This window comes from Pelophylax lessonae (genome assembly GCF_965119305.1).
Source record: "Pelophylax lessonae genome assembly, chromosome: 5".
In the NCBI taxonomy this organism is placed as follows: Eukaryota; Metazoa; Chordata; class Amphibia; order Anura; family Ranidae; genus Pelophylax; species Pelophylax lessonae.
Window position 1 is genome coordinate 97,526,935 of NC_138772.1, and position 19,388 is coordinate 97,546,322.

Genomic DNA, 19,388 nt, shown 5'->3' on the forward strand with positions numbered 1-19,388 from the left:
ATGAGAATATAATGCTTTTAGTGTGTCAAAAAAAGGCCCCCTAAACCCATATTGAGTTAAAGTGGAAAACATATATGGGCAACTTAGCCTATCAAAGGCATTTTGGGCATCTAAACTTAAGATAAGGGCTGGACGGGGGAATTTATTTAGATTTATCAGGTCTATAATACGCCGTGTATTGTCTCCAGCATGTCTGGTCAGCACGAAACCCACTTGATCCTTATTGATTAGCTTGGGAACAAACTGAGATAGTCTAGACTCTAGAGGCTAGAATTTTCTTAAAAAGTTTATAGTTTAATAGAGCTATGGGTCTATAATTGTAAGGAAGGGAAAGGGTTCTTACGAGGTTTGGGGGTGACAGAAATATATGAGTGCAAAAACTGTGGATGTGGGGCTTTCCCTTTAAATAGGGTGCCATAGAGGTCTAACATATGTGGGGCCAGGATTCACCAAGTTGGGGGGGGGGGATTACTTTTTCACATAGGCCGGTTTGGACAGCTTTTTTTCCCTTAAAGCGGAGTTCCGGGCACAAAATCTGTATTTTTTTTTTTGTGCCTCTCCGCTAGCTACACATAACCTGAAAAGGAATTGGATAGTTATTTTTTTTTTTTGTATACTCACCTTGTAATCGAAGATCGTAAATACTCACCTCTGACTGCTTCCTCCCTCGGAGCCGCGGCTCACCCCGTCACTTCCTGCCTCGCTATGATTCCTGGGAGCTGAACGTCACAGCTCCCAGGAATCAATGCGACGGCACCGGCCCCGCACGTCACTTCCGGGCGACGCCGCATTCCCCTGCTAAACAGCTTCTGGGCATGCCCAGAAGCTGTTTAGGAATGCGGCGCCGCACCGGAAGTGACGAGAGGGGCCGGTGCGGCGCATTCTGGGAGAAGAAGACGCGGAAGAAGACAGAGAAGAGGATCGCGCCGGCTTCAGCTGCCCACAAGAGAGATGGAAACGCTGTGGAAGAAATTTTCAAAGTAAGTATTTCTTCTAAAAGGTAAGTGCGAACCGGGACAGATCAGAGGCTAGCCATTGTGGAATGTGCTAGCCCTGACTGTCCCGGGGGTATGTTCATTAAAAAATGAGATCTGTGCCCGGAACTCCGCTTTAATAAATTAAATCATCATTTAAAAACAGCATTTTATTCAGGTTATCTTTGTGTAATATTAAACGTGTTTGATGATCTGATTCATTGAAGTTTTAGAAATATGGAAAAAATATCTGGAAGGGGGAAAATACTTTTCAACAGCACTGTACAGCCTGCACACTACAGCAGCTACTGTCATAGTCTACAACAAAATGTCTGCCCCCATGGACTGGAGACATTCTACTTCACAGACGTTTCATGGAGATTATTATGCATTCCATTGGCTGAGTCCTCCCGGCAGTCACGTGGTCTCTTAGCCTTTGCCCTAGTCCAGAGGGGCGTGGTCTATTATAGGATGGTCATTGCCGTGGGCGTGTCCAGTATCCCGCGTGTTGTGCTGGACGGGAAGCTGGGTCTGAGCACTTTGTGACCCTGTGGTTTGGGCCGCCCTGATTCTCAAACAATTTTTTTGCTATTATTTGACTCCGCTGTTCTCCACGGTGCTCTGTTTGGCTGACCAGACGGGTCAGTAGCGGGCGGTGTCCTCCGGTGTGCAGGCGATCAGCAGATGGTGCGACGCGGTGGTGCTGTGCCCTGATTGGACAAGAGATGTTGTGTCGCGCGCTGGGGGCGGGACTGCTGGGCGGAGCGCGTGTGTTGGTGAAGAGCACCTCGGCTGGCTGCGGTGTGAGCCGTGCTGTGCAGGAGAGAGTGTGCGGAGTGCCGGGGAGCAGGTGAGAGCGAGCGGGGGAAGCTCCAGTAATGGCGGGGTGTCAGTGCCTGGCGGGCTTACCTGAAGGTGACAACCGAAATGGAACTAAACGTGTGTTCACAGCAGTGAGCGGACACTGAGCCTGTACTGTACGGAGCCTGAATACCGGACCTGTGCTCTGCATTACACTGACATCCCCCAATACTCAACTGCTTACCTCTGAGGACCGAGGCCTGCTATTCTTTCTCTCTGTCACTGTTTATCCAATCAGCCTGTCTGTACCGGTAAGGGGCCAGCGGAGTGGAGGGGGCTGCCAGTAGGGGGCCAGCGGAGTGGAGGGGGCTGCCGGTAAGGGGCCAGCGGAGTGGATGGGCCAAATAAGTGTTCCATATTAGTAATGAGCAAATATTGAGGCTATGACTAATGCACCAATAGAGCATCTAGGGAGGCTGTCTATACCAGTAAAGCGCCAATAGAGTAACTATAGACTGTAACAAGACACACAGAGGAGTTCTGAATTACCATAAAACCATTTTATTGCTTTGATGAAGAGGGGTCTGCCCTGGAAAGGTAGAAGCCTCCCACCATGCACATGGGCATCACTTGTATTGGACTATACTTGTTGAATCACTGATGTGCCTGTTTATAGTTATGTTTGTGAGAATATTTTAATTTAAATAAAATGGTTTTATAGTAATGCACGAGATTGGCGTGCCCTGTCTGTGTGTTTTATTACAGCCCCAAAGCTTGTTCAGCACCAGACGTTCAACAAAGTGTCTGATCTGAAGAGTACACCGGATCGGCTATTGACTTTCTTTATGTATGCAGGAATAGTGGGCTAGCTACTCCTTTAGTGCTGATGTTTTTTTTTTTTTTAAGAGTAGCTATCGAGGCTGTCCATACCAGTCATGCACCAATAGAGCTGCTAGTGAAATTGTACCAGTAATGTCTCAGTTGAACAGCTAGCAATGCGGTCCATCTCAGTATTGAGCCAATAGAGGGGCTAGTGAGGCTTTCCATACCAGTAATGGGCCAATAGAACAGTCCACTGCCAGCAGTCACAAACTTGTTACTACCCAAAGGGAGACGCACACTGCTACTCAGGGATCCATATTGTCTAGGCAGAGGAAAAGTCCCACTATGCCTGTAATACCAGGTGGCTTGACTCTCTAACTCGTAGAAATTATTGACGAATAATTCTAAAAAAATAAAAGGGGAACAGTGATGTAAGAGGCTAGTACACAGGGGTTTGCCCTTTGCACACCTTAAGATTTTGGATTGCAGCAGTGGCTCATATAGATAGCAAATATTTGCTCATTGCCTGGTGGAGAGGTATGTATTCTATTACTTCTTTTTACAAGGTTATTCTGTGACCCCTAAAATCCTATAGGTTATCCACACTAAAACACATAAATTCCAAATGAATAGCCGCTTTAGCAATCTGTGACACTAGATACAAGACTTGTGATAAATATTTGAAGCGGCACTAAAAAAATTGAACTCCATATTGTGAAAACACAAAAATGAATCAATGGGACATCAAACTTTTTAGGTGAAAAACGTGTGTGAAGAAAATCACACAAAACTATATAAAAAGTGTCCATGAGAGCCCATACACAAGGCTTAAAAGGAAAAATATATGTGAAGCAAGAAAATTCAGAGGAAACAAATCATCCACGATTCACTTACTTCACCAGTGTCCCCACAATCATGAGCTTCCGCCACCAGCTGACACCAAGCATTAAAGAGGAAGTAAACCCTCCAATGATACTTTACCTATAGGTACTGTAAATATCTCCTAAACATGCACCGTTGATGAGATATTTACCTTACATGCAGCCAGTGATGTCACTGGCGCATGCGCTCTGAAGGAACGGCCGCTGGTGCCGTTTCTTCAGAGACCTGTGCCGTGACTGTCAGCTTGCGTGCGCGGGAGTGACGTCACCGCGGCTCCGGCCAATCAGATGGCCGGATGCCGCGATCCCGGAAGACGGGCGAATGGACATGTCACCCGTCAGAGGTAAGCGGGCGGCACGGCGGGGGCTCGTTCTAAGGTAAGTATTTCATAATGAGCTAGTATGCGATGCATACTAGCTCATTATGTGTTTCTCTTACAGATTGTAAAAAAAAAAAAATTTAACAGTTTACAACCTCTTTAAAGCCTCTTACCGGATTCTGTGGACCTTCATATAGAGTATGTTCAAATGCGTGTTACAACTCTTTATGAAGGGGAAACTCCAAAGCACCAAACCTGATCCTGTCAGGGTTGGTTCATTAGCAGGATGAAAAATAAAAAGCATATGCACCCATAGTGTAACCCATAAAATAAAAAAACATTTATTCAAAAAATAACAAGTGAAACTTGCAAAGGGAATCATGCTAAGCAAATTCTTGGGCAATAGGTTTAAAAAAAAAATTGCATATAGTAATAAAAACAGATATAATTGCTCTCCCAAAAAGCAGCAGGCTGTGTGGCTGCATCAAACTCTCTCACTGGTCAACAAGCGTGAGTGATGATGAAGTGTCGTAGCCACGCCCAACTAGTTTCGTCAGAGATGACGTCAGGGGGACTCGTATTGTACACACACTTCTGTAACACATTCACTTTTAAGGCCCCTTTCACACAATCAGACTGATCGGGTCCTTCTTTCAGGCGGATCTCACCGGGCCACCCATTCTCCTCTATGGGCAGGGGGATGTCACCTGCGTGTGTCTGCTGACATCTGTCTGGCATCCTATCCAACGAGATCTGCAGAAAACAGACAAATGGCGATACGTTTGCCATCCATCCAGCGAATCGGATAAAAACGGACAGGCTGTCCATCCGATCTCCCCATAGAGGAGAGCGGGACTCGGGACAGGTCTGCCTCTCACAGTGAGCGGAGACGGATCTGTCATCTACCCGCTCAGCGGGGATCAATGGAGCAATCCCTGCTGAGCTAGCAGAGTCCGCCGAGCGGATCCGCCCTGTGAGAAAGGGGCCTTGGAGGCATGGAGGTTGCTTTGCTGCTTCTCATTTATACACGCATTATCAGTTACCTCTAGCAGATTTCTACCAAGTGTTGTAAATTTTGTATTGACTCTGTAAAGCAGGGTTCCGTAAAGCTGTAGGGTTCCTCCAGAGGTTGCTGTGTGTTCATTGACAGGTGTGCAACTCCTGCCTCTCAGTGACCACTGACATCAGTTATCTTTTTAGCTCTCTGTAAAGAGGGGATTCTTCCCAAAGATCACCAATGTACGAAGCATTCCTCCTAGTAACTTATCCTAGTGTTCGATTAAATGTAGATATGGTATTTATTAACATGGGCTTCCTGAGCTTGGAAAGTTGTTCCAGGGGTTCCTCCTTGTTAAGGTTGAGAGAGGCTGCAGCAATGTATAGTAATAGCTAGGTATACACTATATACAACATGAATAAGAGGTTACACAACTTGTCTGTTTACCTTTTGATTTGTGTATTGTAGTTTGTTATTAATGCTAATGTGTTTTTTGCTATTAGAAGACATCTAGCAGCCATGCCTGAGGTAGACACAGACTCCCTGGATGAGAAGCAGGTCCAGCTGCTGGCTGAGATGTGTATTCTAATAGATGAGAATGACAAGAAGATCGGAGCTGACACCAAGAAAAACTGCCATCTGAATGTCAACATTGACAAAGGTAAGATGGTTAAGACTAAATAGAAGTTCCTAGTTGCCATTCTGATTTGCTGTCTGGGCTAAGATTAAAGTGCTTGTAAACTCTCCCCCACAACTTTATCACATTTAAATCAGCATAAAAATGCCTAATGATAATAATGTAGAACCTTACTTTCTCAGTGTTGTAATCCGTCCTGTTATTTATAATGATGCCACTGAGGCATGCGCATTTCTCCCATGATGCACAGCATGCTCTGTGTGCCGTCTGTCCGTTAACAGGATGCCGTGTCTGTAATATGCACTCCCTGCGACAAAGCCCTCAAACCCCACGAGACTGCAGAGCCATTCAAAGCACGGTCACATGGGGTATAAACCTGGGCATCGGACTGCATACTGCAGTAGAGATCAGCTGCAGCATAACACTGACACAGGCAAACATTACAAGATCAGCACAAGTGATAATGTGGAGTAAAACAAGTCAGGTATGAGTTGCAGTACAGCAAGGGCTACATGAAAAGGCAGAAATACACTACTGCGGACTCCAAAAACAATACTTAAGATGGCACTACCCTACCCCTTGTAGGCACGATTTTTTTTAAAATAATTTTGAATAGTAACATGCCATTGGGGAGTTACAATGGCTATAGTTTGAGAATAATACAATGGACTAGATGAAAAGAAGCATCGGAGTGGAAGAGTTTACTTCCTCTTTAATGGCTGCTTTCATATTATGTACCCAGTTATGATTCAGAGCTGCAGATGTTAAGTGTGTCCTGCATTTGTCCACATTAATCGCTCATATTATTATATTTTCAGTGTCCACGACACTTTCCTTTGTAGAAATTACATTGTAGACTCTGGTGTGAAGCCATGTCAATGCTTTTGTTTTTCCTGTTCTGCGCAGCAACTTATGTTCTGTTTTTTCACTTTTTTTTTTTTTTTTATTTTTTTTTCTGTAAAAATGGAAAACCTATTTTCAATAAATACAATCTGATTTAAAACCAGTTCCTGTAGCTGTGTATTTAAAAGTGTGTCTGCCCAATGCTAAAATTTAGGCTGCGTCTTGGTCAGTTGAATCATCAACTGGATTATAGATCTTACTACTATTAATGCAATGCTAAGATCTCCTAACCAGAGCATCCGTTTCCTTAGCCTCACCTCTATAATAAATGTGAATTGGAGGGGTGAGACTGCATCATGATAAACATATGAGATAGGAGAGTATGGAACAGAGGAGAGTGTACTTGTGATGCCAGGTACTGTTTTACCCGCTATGTGTCTCCAGAGGGCTTATCAAACATGTACTTATCCTCCCCCTTTTCACTGAACCAATTTCAACATTATAAATTCCCATTTACTATAGGGATTCAAACTTCAAGTCCTATTAGCTCGGCTAATCAGTTAGGTGGAGTTTTGAACTCGGGAAAGAGAAACCTTGCTCATCAACCAGTTGAAGAGATTATGAAAAAAAAAAAAAACAATGGCTTCGATCTAAAAAAAAAGAATTTAGTTGAGTCTTCAAATAAAGATGTTGCACTTTTTCAATGTTGTGTCTGGCATTTCCAAATGCCTTCCTGTCACATCACATTTCTGTTTTGAGTGTCTATGGCAACGTTTCTCAGCCTTTTTTTCAGTCAAGGCACCCTTTAGAAAATATGGACTGTCTCGAGGCACCCCTTTCTAAAATGTAAAAGCTGTTTTAATAGTTTTACATAATGCAGCAACATCCACAAGTCCAAGTAGGACACCCAACATTAGAGGTGATTTATTCTTGCAAAGCAAATACACTTTTGCAAACTGGTGCTGACTGGTATTCCAATGTTTCTCTTCTCCCTCAGTTTTTCTCCCATCACTCAGCTAATGTGACCCCAAAGTTTATGGAGAGGGGCAGGGGAAAATCAAACAAGGATGCTATGAAGGCAACTAACATCTTCCTCCTTAACCGGTGATGCCATTGTTCATTTGGTTGCCGGCAGCTAGAAGGTTGTAATGATAACTGAAAACCTTTGACTTAGTGTAACTAAAAAGGAAACTTTCATCCACACGCCGGCATGTTTACAATTTGTGGGCAATTTTTAGTTAATTTGCCAAGGCACTCCCAAAGAAACCTCAAGGCACCCTGGTTGAAAAAGGCTGACCTAGAGAGCTCCAAACACTGGCACACTCTTACACAAATGGCAACCAGTTTCCTGGTCATTGGCTCCAGCCTGCTGCATTCTGTGCCTTACTATATGGCCATCATTGTGCTGGCTGGTCTCACTAACCAGTAGTGGGTGCAAGAAGGGGTAGACTGGAGTAAGTGACAAAGCAATTGATTGCTCCTTGTGTTGGAGGATGTTTACTTTTCAGGAATCACGGAGAGCCCTCTGAGGCAATCAATCACAAATTAATAAAGAGGAGAGACCCCACAGTAGCATCTGTATTGCTGCAACCAAAGTACAAATAGAGCAGTGAGGATACTTTTGGCTCAGGGTACGAGAATTCTGAATGAGACTCTTGCTTTTGAATTTGTACTGTTATCTTGAAAGGATTTCTAAGTTGCCATTCTTATTCTTTACAGGTCTGCTGCACAGAGCGTTTAGCGTTTTTTTATTTAATACAGAAAATAAACTACTGTTACAACAGAGGTCAGATGCCAAAATAACGTTTCCAGGTCTGTATCATCAGAAGAACGTAGCAAAACTTTAACTAATCTTTGCATTCAGGGAATTCCACTTGGCGAGCTAACCCAGCATGTGAAATAGGTTTTTAATCTCTTCCCAGCATATATATGGCTGGTAGTTGTTGGCACCAAACTGCCACAGTTATGCATCCCTGGGACTCTGCTGAGAGGGCACTTCTAGCACAGTGAGCTGTCAATAACCGCTCCTGATCACGTTTGCGATCAGGAGCCAGAGTGACAGGCTCCTTTTCATGTGACTACTGTGACGGTGATCACATGATCAGGAAGCTACCTCTGCCTTCTGACATTGAGGACCACTTAAAGGTCCTCTGGGAGACTGCAGCAAGGAATGAAGATTTACAGTGCACCACGGTATATGCAATCTGAGCCTAGAAAAAAAAATAATAGCTAGTGGGAGCGTTGGAGTAAACAAACTCACCATATTTAGTGTGGTCACTGTAACCTGGATAAACCAAACAAAAAAATGTTCTGCAGTACAACCCATGCAGCCAACTAAAGGATTGCTTTAATGATACGTGTAGCATCTACTCGCAATTTATAAAAAAAAAAAAATTAAAAAAATATTTTATTGAAGATGACTATCAAAAATAACCCTTCACCAGTAAAATGGCAACATTGTCAAAAATACCTCACACTACAGCCAGTATAGTATTAAAAGGTTGTGAACAATAACCACAGGGATTGTGAAAATCCACTTTAAACTTCCTAGGTATTATCTCTAAAAGACAAAAATCTCATTTAAAATATTTAAATCATGATTTTTTTTTTTTTTTGTATAAATAGTGAATAGATGCCACATATGTAATCCTTCAGCTGGCTGCAGTGGCACTGCAGCAACATAATTTAATTTCTTTTGCTAGGTAATCTGAGCCTATGAGCACAGAAGCATTTATATTTAACCCTTACTGGTCCTGAGGCTAGTTGCCAGTTTGGCATCTTTACAAAATTGTAGATACCTATTGGCCCCAACATCTGTGGTGCAGTTTGGTGTGCAAAAACAAATTGTCAGGGCATTGCCAGTGCCACCCTGCACTGTGGGCGCAAAACACATTATTGTGCACTAGAGGTTGATGTTGAGCTTCCTCTATGGGGGTTGCATTTTAAACTTTCTCTAAACTATTGTTTGACACCAAAAAAGTGAAAAGAATTTAAGAAATATTTTAAACTGTGTACTTTAGGAAATTATTTATCCCTAGGTGCACGAGGAAAGACACCATGGCATATGTTATAAACAACCATGTAATCACCGTGTAATAGTTCACATGGTGATTATGAACGTTGCTGATTAGTTCTCAATTGTAAATGGAAACACGGAGCTGTCAGGGACAATTGTACTTGCTGCTAGCTGTAAAGGTGAACCTAGATTAGCATTTCCTTTGCACATGACATCATGTAGGGGAAATGTAATCTATAGACTGTAAACGAGAACATAAAGCCTGCTATCCCTGGGCAAAGCTGTAATTTTAAGTTCTCGTGTGATGTGGTTAATGAGCATAAAGTCCTTTGACAAATCTTTCATATATGCTGTACACATTGGCCACATGTTTGTTTTTAAACCTAGTTCCTGTCGTTTGCATTTCCTGACCTCTCAGGTTGTTTCACAAACACATGCTGCAGTCATCCCCTCAATACACCCCTGGAAACAGAAGAGCAAGATGCTATAGGGGTCCTTCGAGCAGCACAAAGACGACTGAAGGCGGAGCTCGGAATACCAATGGAGCAGGTAAAAACCCATTTATGGTTGAAATGTACTAGACAAGGCACAGAGATTTGGTACCGACGAAAAGCTGTGGGTTATTATTCAAGACAGATTTACTATAATTTTTAACCACTTCCTACTCGGCCACTGCACACAAGCGACAGGGTGGGACAAGCGCCGCTCTGAGAGGACGTACGGGTACGTCCTGCCACTCTTCCTGTGTGGCCACAGGGCCATGCAGCAGCGCGATCCTGTGATGGCTGTGTCCCTCGGAAAGGAAAAGTTGTATTTGTCTCAAAATAAATGATAAAAATTTAATTTGGGTGCAGTGTTGCATGACTGTCATTCAAAGTTTGAGAGCTCTAAAACTGAAAATTGGCCCGGGCAGCAAGGGAGTGAAGGTATCCAGTATTTGAGTTGCTTAAATTGATTATAACGAGCCTTATATATATTTATTATGTATGCAGGTTTTTTAATAAACTTTGTATACTTCCTGCTCTGTTCAATGGTATTGCACAGAGGGGCCCCTCATCTTCTGGTTCTTCCCCTCCTCCAAATGCCTTCTCAGCAAGCTGCTTGCTTTGGGGCTCCTGTGTGCGTCCATAGACACACATACAGTGGGGATCGGGCTTGCCCCCCCCACTCCCACCTCACTGTTTTTCACCTACAGCAGCAGGAGCCAAATGGCTCCCGCCGTTCTCAGTAGAACCTGTGAATGCAGGAAGAGAGGAGAGCAGGACTGCCAGCAAGGACAGCGCTGGATTGAGAGTGGTGTCAGGTGATTATTTAGGCATAGGAGAGGAGGCAGGCACTTTCGAAGGTTTTATAAATATTTTTTATTTTTTTTCCCTTCATGCAGGAATCCTTTTAAAACCGCTTTAAAATTTTACTGTAAGTTCATTCTTCCAGCCAGCAGTAATATTAATAGACTAATGCCGACAAAGTTGCATGTTAAAAATTAAGCTTGTCAGTACCGGTTTTAAGCATGTTCCTGTCCAGGTCTATGGTGGGCACTGGTTTGAAGAAAGGAAAACACAAATGCAAGGATCTTTTATCTTTAATATAGAGAAAAGCTTCATACATTCTTTTTATCGTTTTTTATATTGTCTCTGTATTTGCTTGTGTCCTGGTTTTGTAATAGTTTCTCATTAATTCTAGTATTGGCTGTTTTCCCAGCAAGCTACAAATTAGTCATGTGTTTTGCAATGCTTAAAAACTGAATTTTTGTAAAATCTTACCGTAAAATTCCTTTCTCTGAGTCCTCCGACAGTCGCCGCCCACTCACAAGTCTTCACCAATGGGTATTGACCTTTGCTCCGCAGGAGTAGCTAGGCACAAGATTTGTTAATAACAAAAGCTTTTAGCATACACACCCCTAGGGGCTGTCCCACTAGTCAATACCTCCCTGCACCAGCATTCCCAACTCAGTTTGGTAGCATAGCAGTAAGAGTACACAAAAACCCCAAAAGAGGGGCAGGGGGCGGCGACTGTCGGAGGACTCAGAGAAAGGAATTTTACGGTAAGATTTTACAAAAATTCAGTTTTCTCTTACGTCCTCCGACAGTCGCTGCCCACTCACAAGTCTTCACCAATGGGATGTCCCAAAGCAATGTAGACATGAGGGGTGGGAGACGCAGCCGCATATCAAGCAACGCAGTACCCACATCAGAGAAAGGAACCTTACCATAGTAAGGAACCAACCGGGCAACAGGAACACGTGCTCAACAGGAGCACAACCCAGGAAAAAACAAGTAACCCAGGGGCAAAACACCCCAACCGCCAAAGACCCAAAAACAAGGGTCCCTAAGGCACTGCCGCACTGAGAACTTTATGGCCAAAAGAGGCATCGGCGGATGCCTGAACATCCACCTTATAGAACTTGGAGAAGGTGTGAACGGACGACCAAGTCGCCGCCTTACACACCTGGGCCACTGAAGCCTGATGCCGGAAAGCCCAAGACGTACTCAAAGACCTAGTAGAGTGCGCCCTCACAGGGAAGGGAGGAACCCTCTCCTTCAAGGCATAGGCCTGCACAATGGTTTGTCTGATCCATTTGGCGATTGTCGCAGCCGACGCCGCCATGACCTTCCGAGGTCCCTCAGGAAGGACAAAGAGGGAATCTGACTTGCGAAAGGATCCAGTGGACGACAGGTAAACCCTGATCGCCCTGACAACATCCAAGGAATGTAAGGCAACCTCCTTAGGATGTTTTGGCTTCGCGCAGAGCGAAAGTAAGACAATTTCTTCATTAAGGTGAAAATCCGAGATCACTTTCGGCAGAAAGGACGGGTTAGGTCGCAAGACCACCTTATCCTTGTGAAGTACCAAGTAGGGAGAGCTGCAGGACAAAGCCGCTAGCTCCGACACCCTGCGAGCCGAAGTGATCGCCACCAAAAAAGCCACCTTATTGGGCAAAAGAGGCAACGAGATCTCCCTGATCTTTTCAAAGGTAGCATGTTGCAACGCGGACAGAACCAGGTTCAAGTCCCACGGAGGCAAAGGCTCCCTCCTCGGAGGGGCCAAATGGCGCACTCCCTGAACAAAGGTGCGAATCAACGAGTTTGACGCCACAGGGCGTTGAAAAAGAACGGTCAGCGCAGAAATCTGGCCCTTAATCATGGCCAGCGCCAAACGCTGGTCCACTCCAGTTTGGAGGAAAGCCAACACTCTCGACACCGAGTACGAGCGAGGGGAATACCCCCTGGACTCACACCAGGCAAAGTACGCTTTTCAAGTACGGTAGTAAATCTTCCCTGAAGAGGCTTTCCTAGCCTTGATCAGGGTGGGAATGACCTCAGGGGAGAGACCCCTATCCTTCAGGACCTGGCTTTCAACAGCCAGGCCGTTAAAGCCAGCGACTGTAAAGCAGGATGGAATATCGGCCCTTGAGACAGAAGGTCTTCCCGAAGCGGCAGGCGCCACGGAGGGTCGACTGCCAGATTGACTAGGTCTGCGTACCAGGACCGGCGAGGCCAGTCCGGTGCCACCAGAATCACCGTATGCGGTGCCGAGGCTAACCTGCGAAGGAGCCTGGACAGCAGCTGAATCGGGGGGAAAGGCATACATCAGACGATACTGATGCCAGGGCGCCACCAACGCGTCCGCCCGAGGATCGCGCGTTCTTGCCACGAACCTTTCCACCTTGTTGTTTAGACGAGACGCGAACAGGTCCACATCTGGGGAACCCCACTTCGCGCACAACATCTGGAAGACATCCGGGTGTAGGGACCATTCCCCCTGGTCCAGGGTCTGGCGGCTCAGATAATCCGCCTGCCAGTTCTCCACCCCCGGTATGTGAACTGCCGTTATTGCCGGGACGTGCGTCTCGGCCCAAGACAGAATGTCGGCCACTTCCCGAGCCGCTCGGGCACTCCTGGTGCCCCCTTGATGATTGATGTAAGCCACCGCGGTGGCATTGTCCGTCTGAACCCGAACCGGACGGCCCTGAAGTCGTTCCGACCATCGCAGAAGGCAAAGCTTTATCGCTCTCAATTCCAGAATGTTGATCGGAAGGGAGGATTCCTCCTCCGACCATATCCCCTGGGCGGACAGAGTGCCCAGGACACCACCCCGGCCCGACAGGCTGGCATCCGTGGTGACCACCGTCCACAGCCATGGACGAAAAGACTTGCCCCCCCGACACCGCCGGGGACTGGAGCCACCACAGAAGACTCTGGTGAGGCGTCTCAATGAGACCCGCAGATCCAAGGACTGTGGTCGCCCATCCCACTTGGCAAGAATCTCCACCTGGAGATCCCGCGTGTGAAACTTGGCAAAGGGGATCGCCTCGAAAGCCGAGACCATCAACCCCAGACATCTCATGCATGTCCGGAGAGACGAGTTTTGGTTGTCCCTGAGGGACCTGAACCTCGCCCAGTAGCGTCCGGAGCTTGTCTTCCGGTAGGAAAACCTTCGCTTGAACAGAGTCCAGAATCATCCCCAGATAGGGAAGGCGAACCGAAGGACACAGTCGACTTCGGAATGTTTATGGTCCAACCGAACTCCTGCAGCGCCTGCATCGTGGTGGACAGGTCGGTCAACAGGCTCTGGCTGGCATTCGACCTTGTCAGGAGATCGTCCAGATACCCCAAGACCGCAATGCCCTGTGCCCGCAACAGGGCCAGGACCGGCGCCAGCACCTTGGTAAAAACCCGCGGAGCCGAAACGAGACCAAAAGGTAACGCCACGAACTGGTAGTGTTCCTCCGCAATGGCGAATCGAAGGTACCTTTGGTGACCCTCGAAAATGGGGATGTGTAGGTACGCATCCTTTAAATCGATGGAGGCCATGAACTCCCCCGGACTCATGGCAGCCACCACTGAGCGCAGGGATTCCATGCGGAACTTCCGAACATGCACAAAGCGGTTCAGAGCTTTCAAGTCCAGAATCGGACGCACCTTGCCCTCCTTTCTGGGCACAGTGAACAGATTGGAGTAAAACCCCCGAAAACCTGTCCCGATGAGGCACCGGAACCACCACCCCCTGGGCCCGCAGATCCTGCAAGCGCTCCGGAGACAGCTGAAGATTTGAAGGAAAAAATCTGCCCGCCGGCCGAGAAAGGAATTCGATCTTGTAACTCCAATCGGCCACCGCCTGGGCTGACATAACTGAAGCAAAAATAGGCTTGAGCATAGAGCCAGCAACCATGTATGCATGACGGGCAAGAGACTCCAATCTCCTGTCTGTAGGGTCCCGGAAAACCGGAGTATCCTCAGTAGGAACCAGGGTAGCCTTGTTCAAAACGGCTACAGCGTGATCCACCTGGGGCGCCACACACCAACGCTCGTCGGTGGAGGGCGCGAATGGATAAAGCAGCTTAAACTTATTAGGCACTGTAAAGGGCTTCTTTAAGTTGCGCCACTGTTCATTAACCATGTGGTGAAACTACGCAGGGCAGGGAAAAACCTGCGCTGATTTGCGGGTCCTGTGTGTCCCAAAAGAGGACACCCTAGCAGGAGGAGTGGGCTCATCCTCCAGGTGCAGCGTCTCCTTAATGGAGGCAATCAGCTCATCCATGAGTGCAAGCTCTTCAGGCGAGCCAGGGGGAGAAGTATCAACCCCCTCCACCTCTGCCTCCCCCTCAGACCCCATAAGGTCCAGAGATGAGCGAGACCCTGAGAAGGGCACGCCAGCCACATCGCCCTCTGAATCAGAGGAAATGGATAACCTGGCCCTCTTAGCAGATCGTTCAGCCATCAGCACATGCATCTGAGACACTAAGGATGCCACTACAGTGGCCAGATCAGCCCCCTCGGGGGTGCAGCAGCCCCCTGGTCCCCCACCAGGGCGGGGGGAAACTTGCTATCCTGAGAATCCATGTCCCAAACAGGAATGAGAGAAAATAGGTACTGGCCCTTTAACACCACGGCGAGCGCAGCCCACCGTATACTAACTGTATGCACCGACCCCACAGGGACAGAGAACACTGAGTTAGGAAGGACAGTACAATGGAGGAAAAAACCTGGAGAGAGCACAACAGGCTGCTGCCACCGATCGCTGTTCCAGAGAGAAGAGGAAGTGATGCAAGAACCGGCTGAACATATAAAGCCTATGAGGCTACGGCAAAATGGCTGCTCGGCATAAGGGAAAGAGGCTACAGTAATATGGCCGCCGACATGTGCCCGAAAAAACGAGCGCGCATGTCCACGCCAAAATGGCGCCGGTTGGCGCCAAAACACAGCGCTGCATCAGGTCCAGAGAACCTGGTCGCCCACTAGTACAAAATAATGGCGGACCGCAATAGCGGCCGCCGCTGCCACATGTCTGCACACACATCGCTCCCAGATGAATTCACACAGCAGAGCGGGGAGAGTTCCCCCCCCGCAGCCCATAAGGCATGCTAACCCCCAACAGGGATCTACCAGGGAGCCCGCACCTAACAGACATGGGGGGGGGGTATACACACAGCCACAGACTGACACCCCAGACAGATGGTCCCCACACAGAAGGTGCTTACCGTACCGGATGGCGTGGGGAGCAGTCTCCAGGTGACAAACCGCTATCCTGAATGACAGGGAGTGCCGCAGCCAGGACGCAGCGGACCGCAGCACGAGACTGCAGAATGGCGTCCAGTGAGGTAGCCACCTCCACAGGCAGCATCCCTGCAGCGAACAGGGATGGGTCGTTCATGGCGCCAGGGCGAACCGTAGCTGAACGCTCGATGGCAGGCTGGGGATCCATCTGGCCCTCAGCCCTGGGATCCAGGGCGGCCAGTCCGAGACCCAGCTCCGCATGACACATCTTCATCCGAAGATCCCTAACTAAGAGCTGACAAAATAACAGCTAGTAAAGTAAAGAGAAAACACATGAAATAAAATCAAAAAAGGTAGAAGGCTGAGACTGAAGCCCCAGCACAGGAAAGCCTGCTACTCCTAAGCTAGGCAAGATCAAACTGAGTTGGGAATGCTGGTGCAGGGAGGTATTGACTAGTGGGACAGCCCCTAGGGGTGTGTCTATGCTAAAAGCTTTTGTTGTTAACAAATCTTGTGCCTAGCTACTCCTGCGGAGCAAAGGTCAAGACCCATTGGTGAAGACTTGTGAGTGGGCGGCGACTGTCGGAGGACGTAAGAGAAAAGGAACTTAACCCAAACCAACATCACCTATTTTATTAACCCTCCCCTCTTGCCTGTATAGTCAGGTTGTTACAGGAAGATACTTTTTTTTTATATAGAGTTTTCGTGAAAATACGTCTGGTGCGCTAAATACTAGGTGTCATTCCCAAGTGAAGTAACTTAGTGACAAAAATAAATAAGATGACAGTATGCTAAAATATCTATCAAATATTCATCAAAGTGAAAAATAAATTCATAAATATGTGCTCCACATAAAATATTGTGCAAATTCCCCCTAAGAAAATGTCAAACAAATTTCCAGTTCTAAGTCCAAAGCCTTGAGTGCAAAAAACTTGTTGCTGGATAAAGTTCAAACAGTGCTCCCATGTTAATGTGACAATTCAATATCCCACCACCTAGCAGCAGATTTAAAAGTAAGGGCAAAAAGGCAGCCACCCTGATAGGAAAAATATATACTCTCTTCCCACACCTCTCAAAAAGGGTGAATGGGCTTCTTACCAGATGCTGAAAATTCTATAGCTTATGATAATTTTCTTATTGGTATTTTTTCCTCCCGTCACTCCTGATCCCCTCTGGGGTAGATATGCTGCGAATCTCCTATGGTCTCACACTCCATCCGGTCCCAAAATACTCTCACCTGCAGACAGACTGGGACGGGGGGCAGAGCAGGGACTGCAGATAGGGACAGGGCTAGAGGTCTTTCTCTCATCTCTCTCGCTCGCGCGCTCTCTCTCGCTCTCTCAGCCTCGCAAATATCCAGATATGATTTGTGATGTTACCATTTTCCAGCTGGCTGTTGCTGCAGCACCCTTTTATCTCTTAAAAAGCCTATTCCAGGAATGTGAAGGTCAGTGATTGCAGCGCTGCTATTTTAAATATATAAATAAGTGTTCATAAAACAATTTTAGAAAATGGTGATTAAACCATTCATGTAAACCATCAATAAAGTGCTATTCGGTGCAATTATTGTGCAAAATATCAAAAATAAAAATTAAAATATAAAGTGCAGATATTACAATGTAAAACTCCAAAAAATGCAAACTGAGTGTAAACAGTCCATAAAACAGTTCTTTGCGGTAACAGAAGCAGGATAATTCTTTATTTCATGAGGACACCTGAGAATACCGCTTAAAGAAGGATCGCTTCCAACAGAGTCCAAACAGCTTTGCAAGAAACAACAGCTCACTCCACTATAATCTGCTTTAAAAACACCACATAGTGGTAAGTAGATACCCTAAGGGGGAGACCCCGAAGTTGCAAGACCAAGTATCCTGCTTCTGTTACCGCAAAGAACTGTTTTATGGACTGTTTACACTCAGTTTGCATTTTTTGGAGTTTTACATTGTAATATCTGCACTTTATATTTTAATTTTTATTTTTGATATTTTGCACAATAATTGCACCGAATAGCACTTTATTGATGGTTTACATGAATGGTTTAATCACCATTTTCTAAAATTGTTTTATGAATACTTATTTATATATTTAAAATAGCAGCGCTGCAATCACTGACCTTCACTCATTTAAAGCACTAGCACTTTTATTGCAGCAGGCAGCTAATTTATAAACACTTAATTGGATAATTATCACACATCCCATAAGCGCGAGGTCCACAGTCCCGATATATTCCAGGAATGTGTGTGATGGGAATATTGAGGATTGCTCCCTTACAAAAGGTGTCCCCATCACAGCATCTCTGTACCTTTTTTAGCACCAGGCAGGAGGCAGAGCAGGCTGTTGGTCCGAATGGAGGAAGTTCCACTTTGTCCTCCTGTGATGATTCGGACAAGGCATGCATGTGGCGTCATTGTTAGGATGCTGGTGGTCCTAAAACCCAATCCCTGCAGAAAGGGGGGAGAGCTGGCCTTCCAGAATAGAACAATTACTTGGTTTGGACCACAGCAGTTTATCATTTAGCAATGCTTCTTTTAAGTGTACCTGTTTGCTGCAGTAGTTGCATTGGATAGCCCCCTTTTTTTTTTTTTTTTTTTTTTTTTTTTTTTTCCCTCCCTTTTTTAGTATTAAGATAAAACTTTTTTTTTTTTTTATTTTATTTTTATTTTTTTTTTTCTTCCAGTGACCTATTTAGCTTTGTTTGTGTGGTGCTTAATCCTAAAACAATTATTTCAATTTTACAGGTGACTCCAGATGAACTGCGATACCTGACGAGAATTCACTACAAAGCTCAATCCGATGGCATCTGGGGAGAGCATGAAATAGATTACATCCTATTTATACAGAAGGATGTCACTCTAGATCCAGACTCCAATGAGATTCAAAGCCACTGCTATGTATCCAAGGAGGAACTGACACAGTTATTGGAAAAGGCTAAGCAAGGAGAAGTAAAGATTACACCATGGTTCCAGCTGATTGCGGACACTTTTCTGTACAAATGGTGGGATAACTTGGAAAATCTGAAATCATTTGAGGATCATGATAAAATCCATCGAATGTGAAGGAGACCACCAAATACTTTATTGCATGTAGTCTGAAGTATGTGCTGCTGACACGGAATAAGTGTGGCACTTCCTTTACAGATTAGTGTAACATCAGGTTTAATGCTTAAAAGCTGCACACTGAGCAGTTTTCTCTAGATGTGTAAAGTACAAGTCGGCTAGTAAACTCTGATACCATACATGAAATGGAGTAGGCGGGGGCTCATTTATAAAGGCTGGAGATGTTACTTATAGCAACCAGATTCTGAATTTCAACTTTTGATTAGTAAATTAAAATTGACATTTTAATTTGGCTGTGTGCAATAACCAGACTTTACACCATTTATACTTTAGTCCTAAAGTGATTTCCAAATATTTATTTAATTCAGCATTTGATGCAAAAAGTAATTTTACTATCTTTTCTGTTTTTATTAATCTCAATAATTAAACAAATTAAACTTTTCTCCTTGATGCTCGTGTGTTATCAGTTCATATGGTTTCTAAGCCCTGTATGGAGTCATGGTTCTGGAATCCTTTTTTTTTGTCTAACTACTTGCCGACCAGC

The 19,388-nt window shown here is 45.7% G+C and overlaps 1 protein-coding gene across 1 annotated transcript; it reads left to right on the plus strand.

The window, feature by feature from the left end:
* Positions 1-1,627: 1,627 nt before the first annotated feature.
* Positions 1,628-18,886, plus strand: IDI1 (isopentenyl-diphosphate delta isomerase 1). The gene is made up of 5 exons (XM_082259918.1): positions 1,628-1,824; positions 5,299-5,456; positions 7,995-8,087; positions 9,710-9,840; positions 18,527-18,886. The coding sequence occupies exons 1-5, from the start codon at positions 1,700-1,702 to the stop codon at positions 18,842-18,844; spliced, it is 825 nt and encodes a 274-aa protein (XP_082116044.1). The 5' UTR covers positions 1,628-1,699; the 3' UTR covers positions 18,845-18,886.
* Positions 18,887-19,388: the final 502 nt, after the last annotated feature.

Bases quoted from the DNA above. Each gene is read 5' to 3' on its own strand.
- IDI1 (XM_082259918.1), top strand. From the start codon at position 1,700: ATGTTGTGTCGCGCGCTGGGGGCGGGACTGCTGGGCGGAGCGCGTGTG. The intron at 1,825-5,298 runs GTGAGAGCGAGC...TTTTGCTATTAG, and splicing joins TGCGGAGTGCCGGGGAGCAG to AAGACATCTAGCAGCCATGC. The intron at 5,457-7,994 runs GTAAGATGGTTA...TATTCTTTACAG, and splicing joins GAATGTCAACATTGACAAAG to GTCTGCTGCACAGAGCGTTT.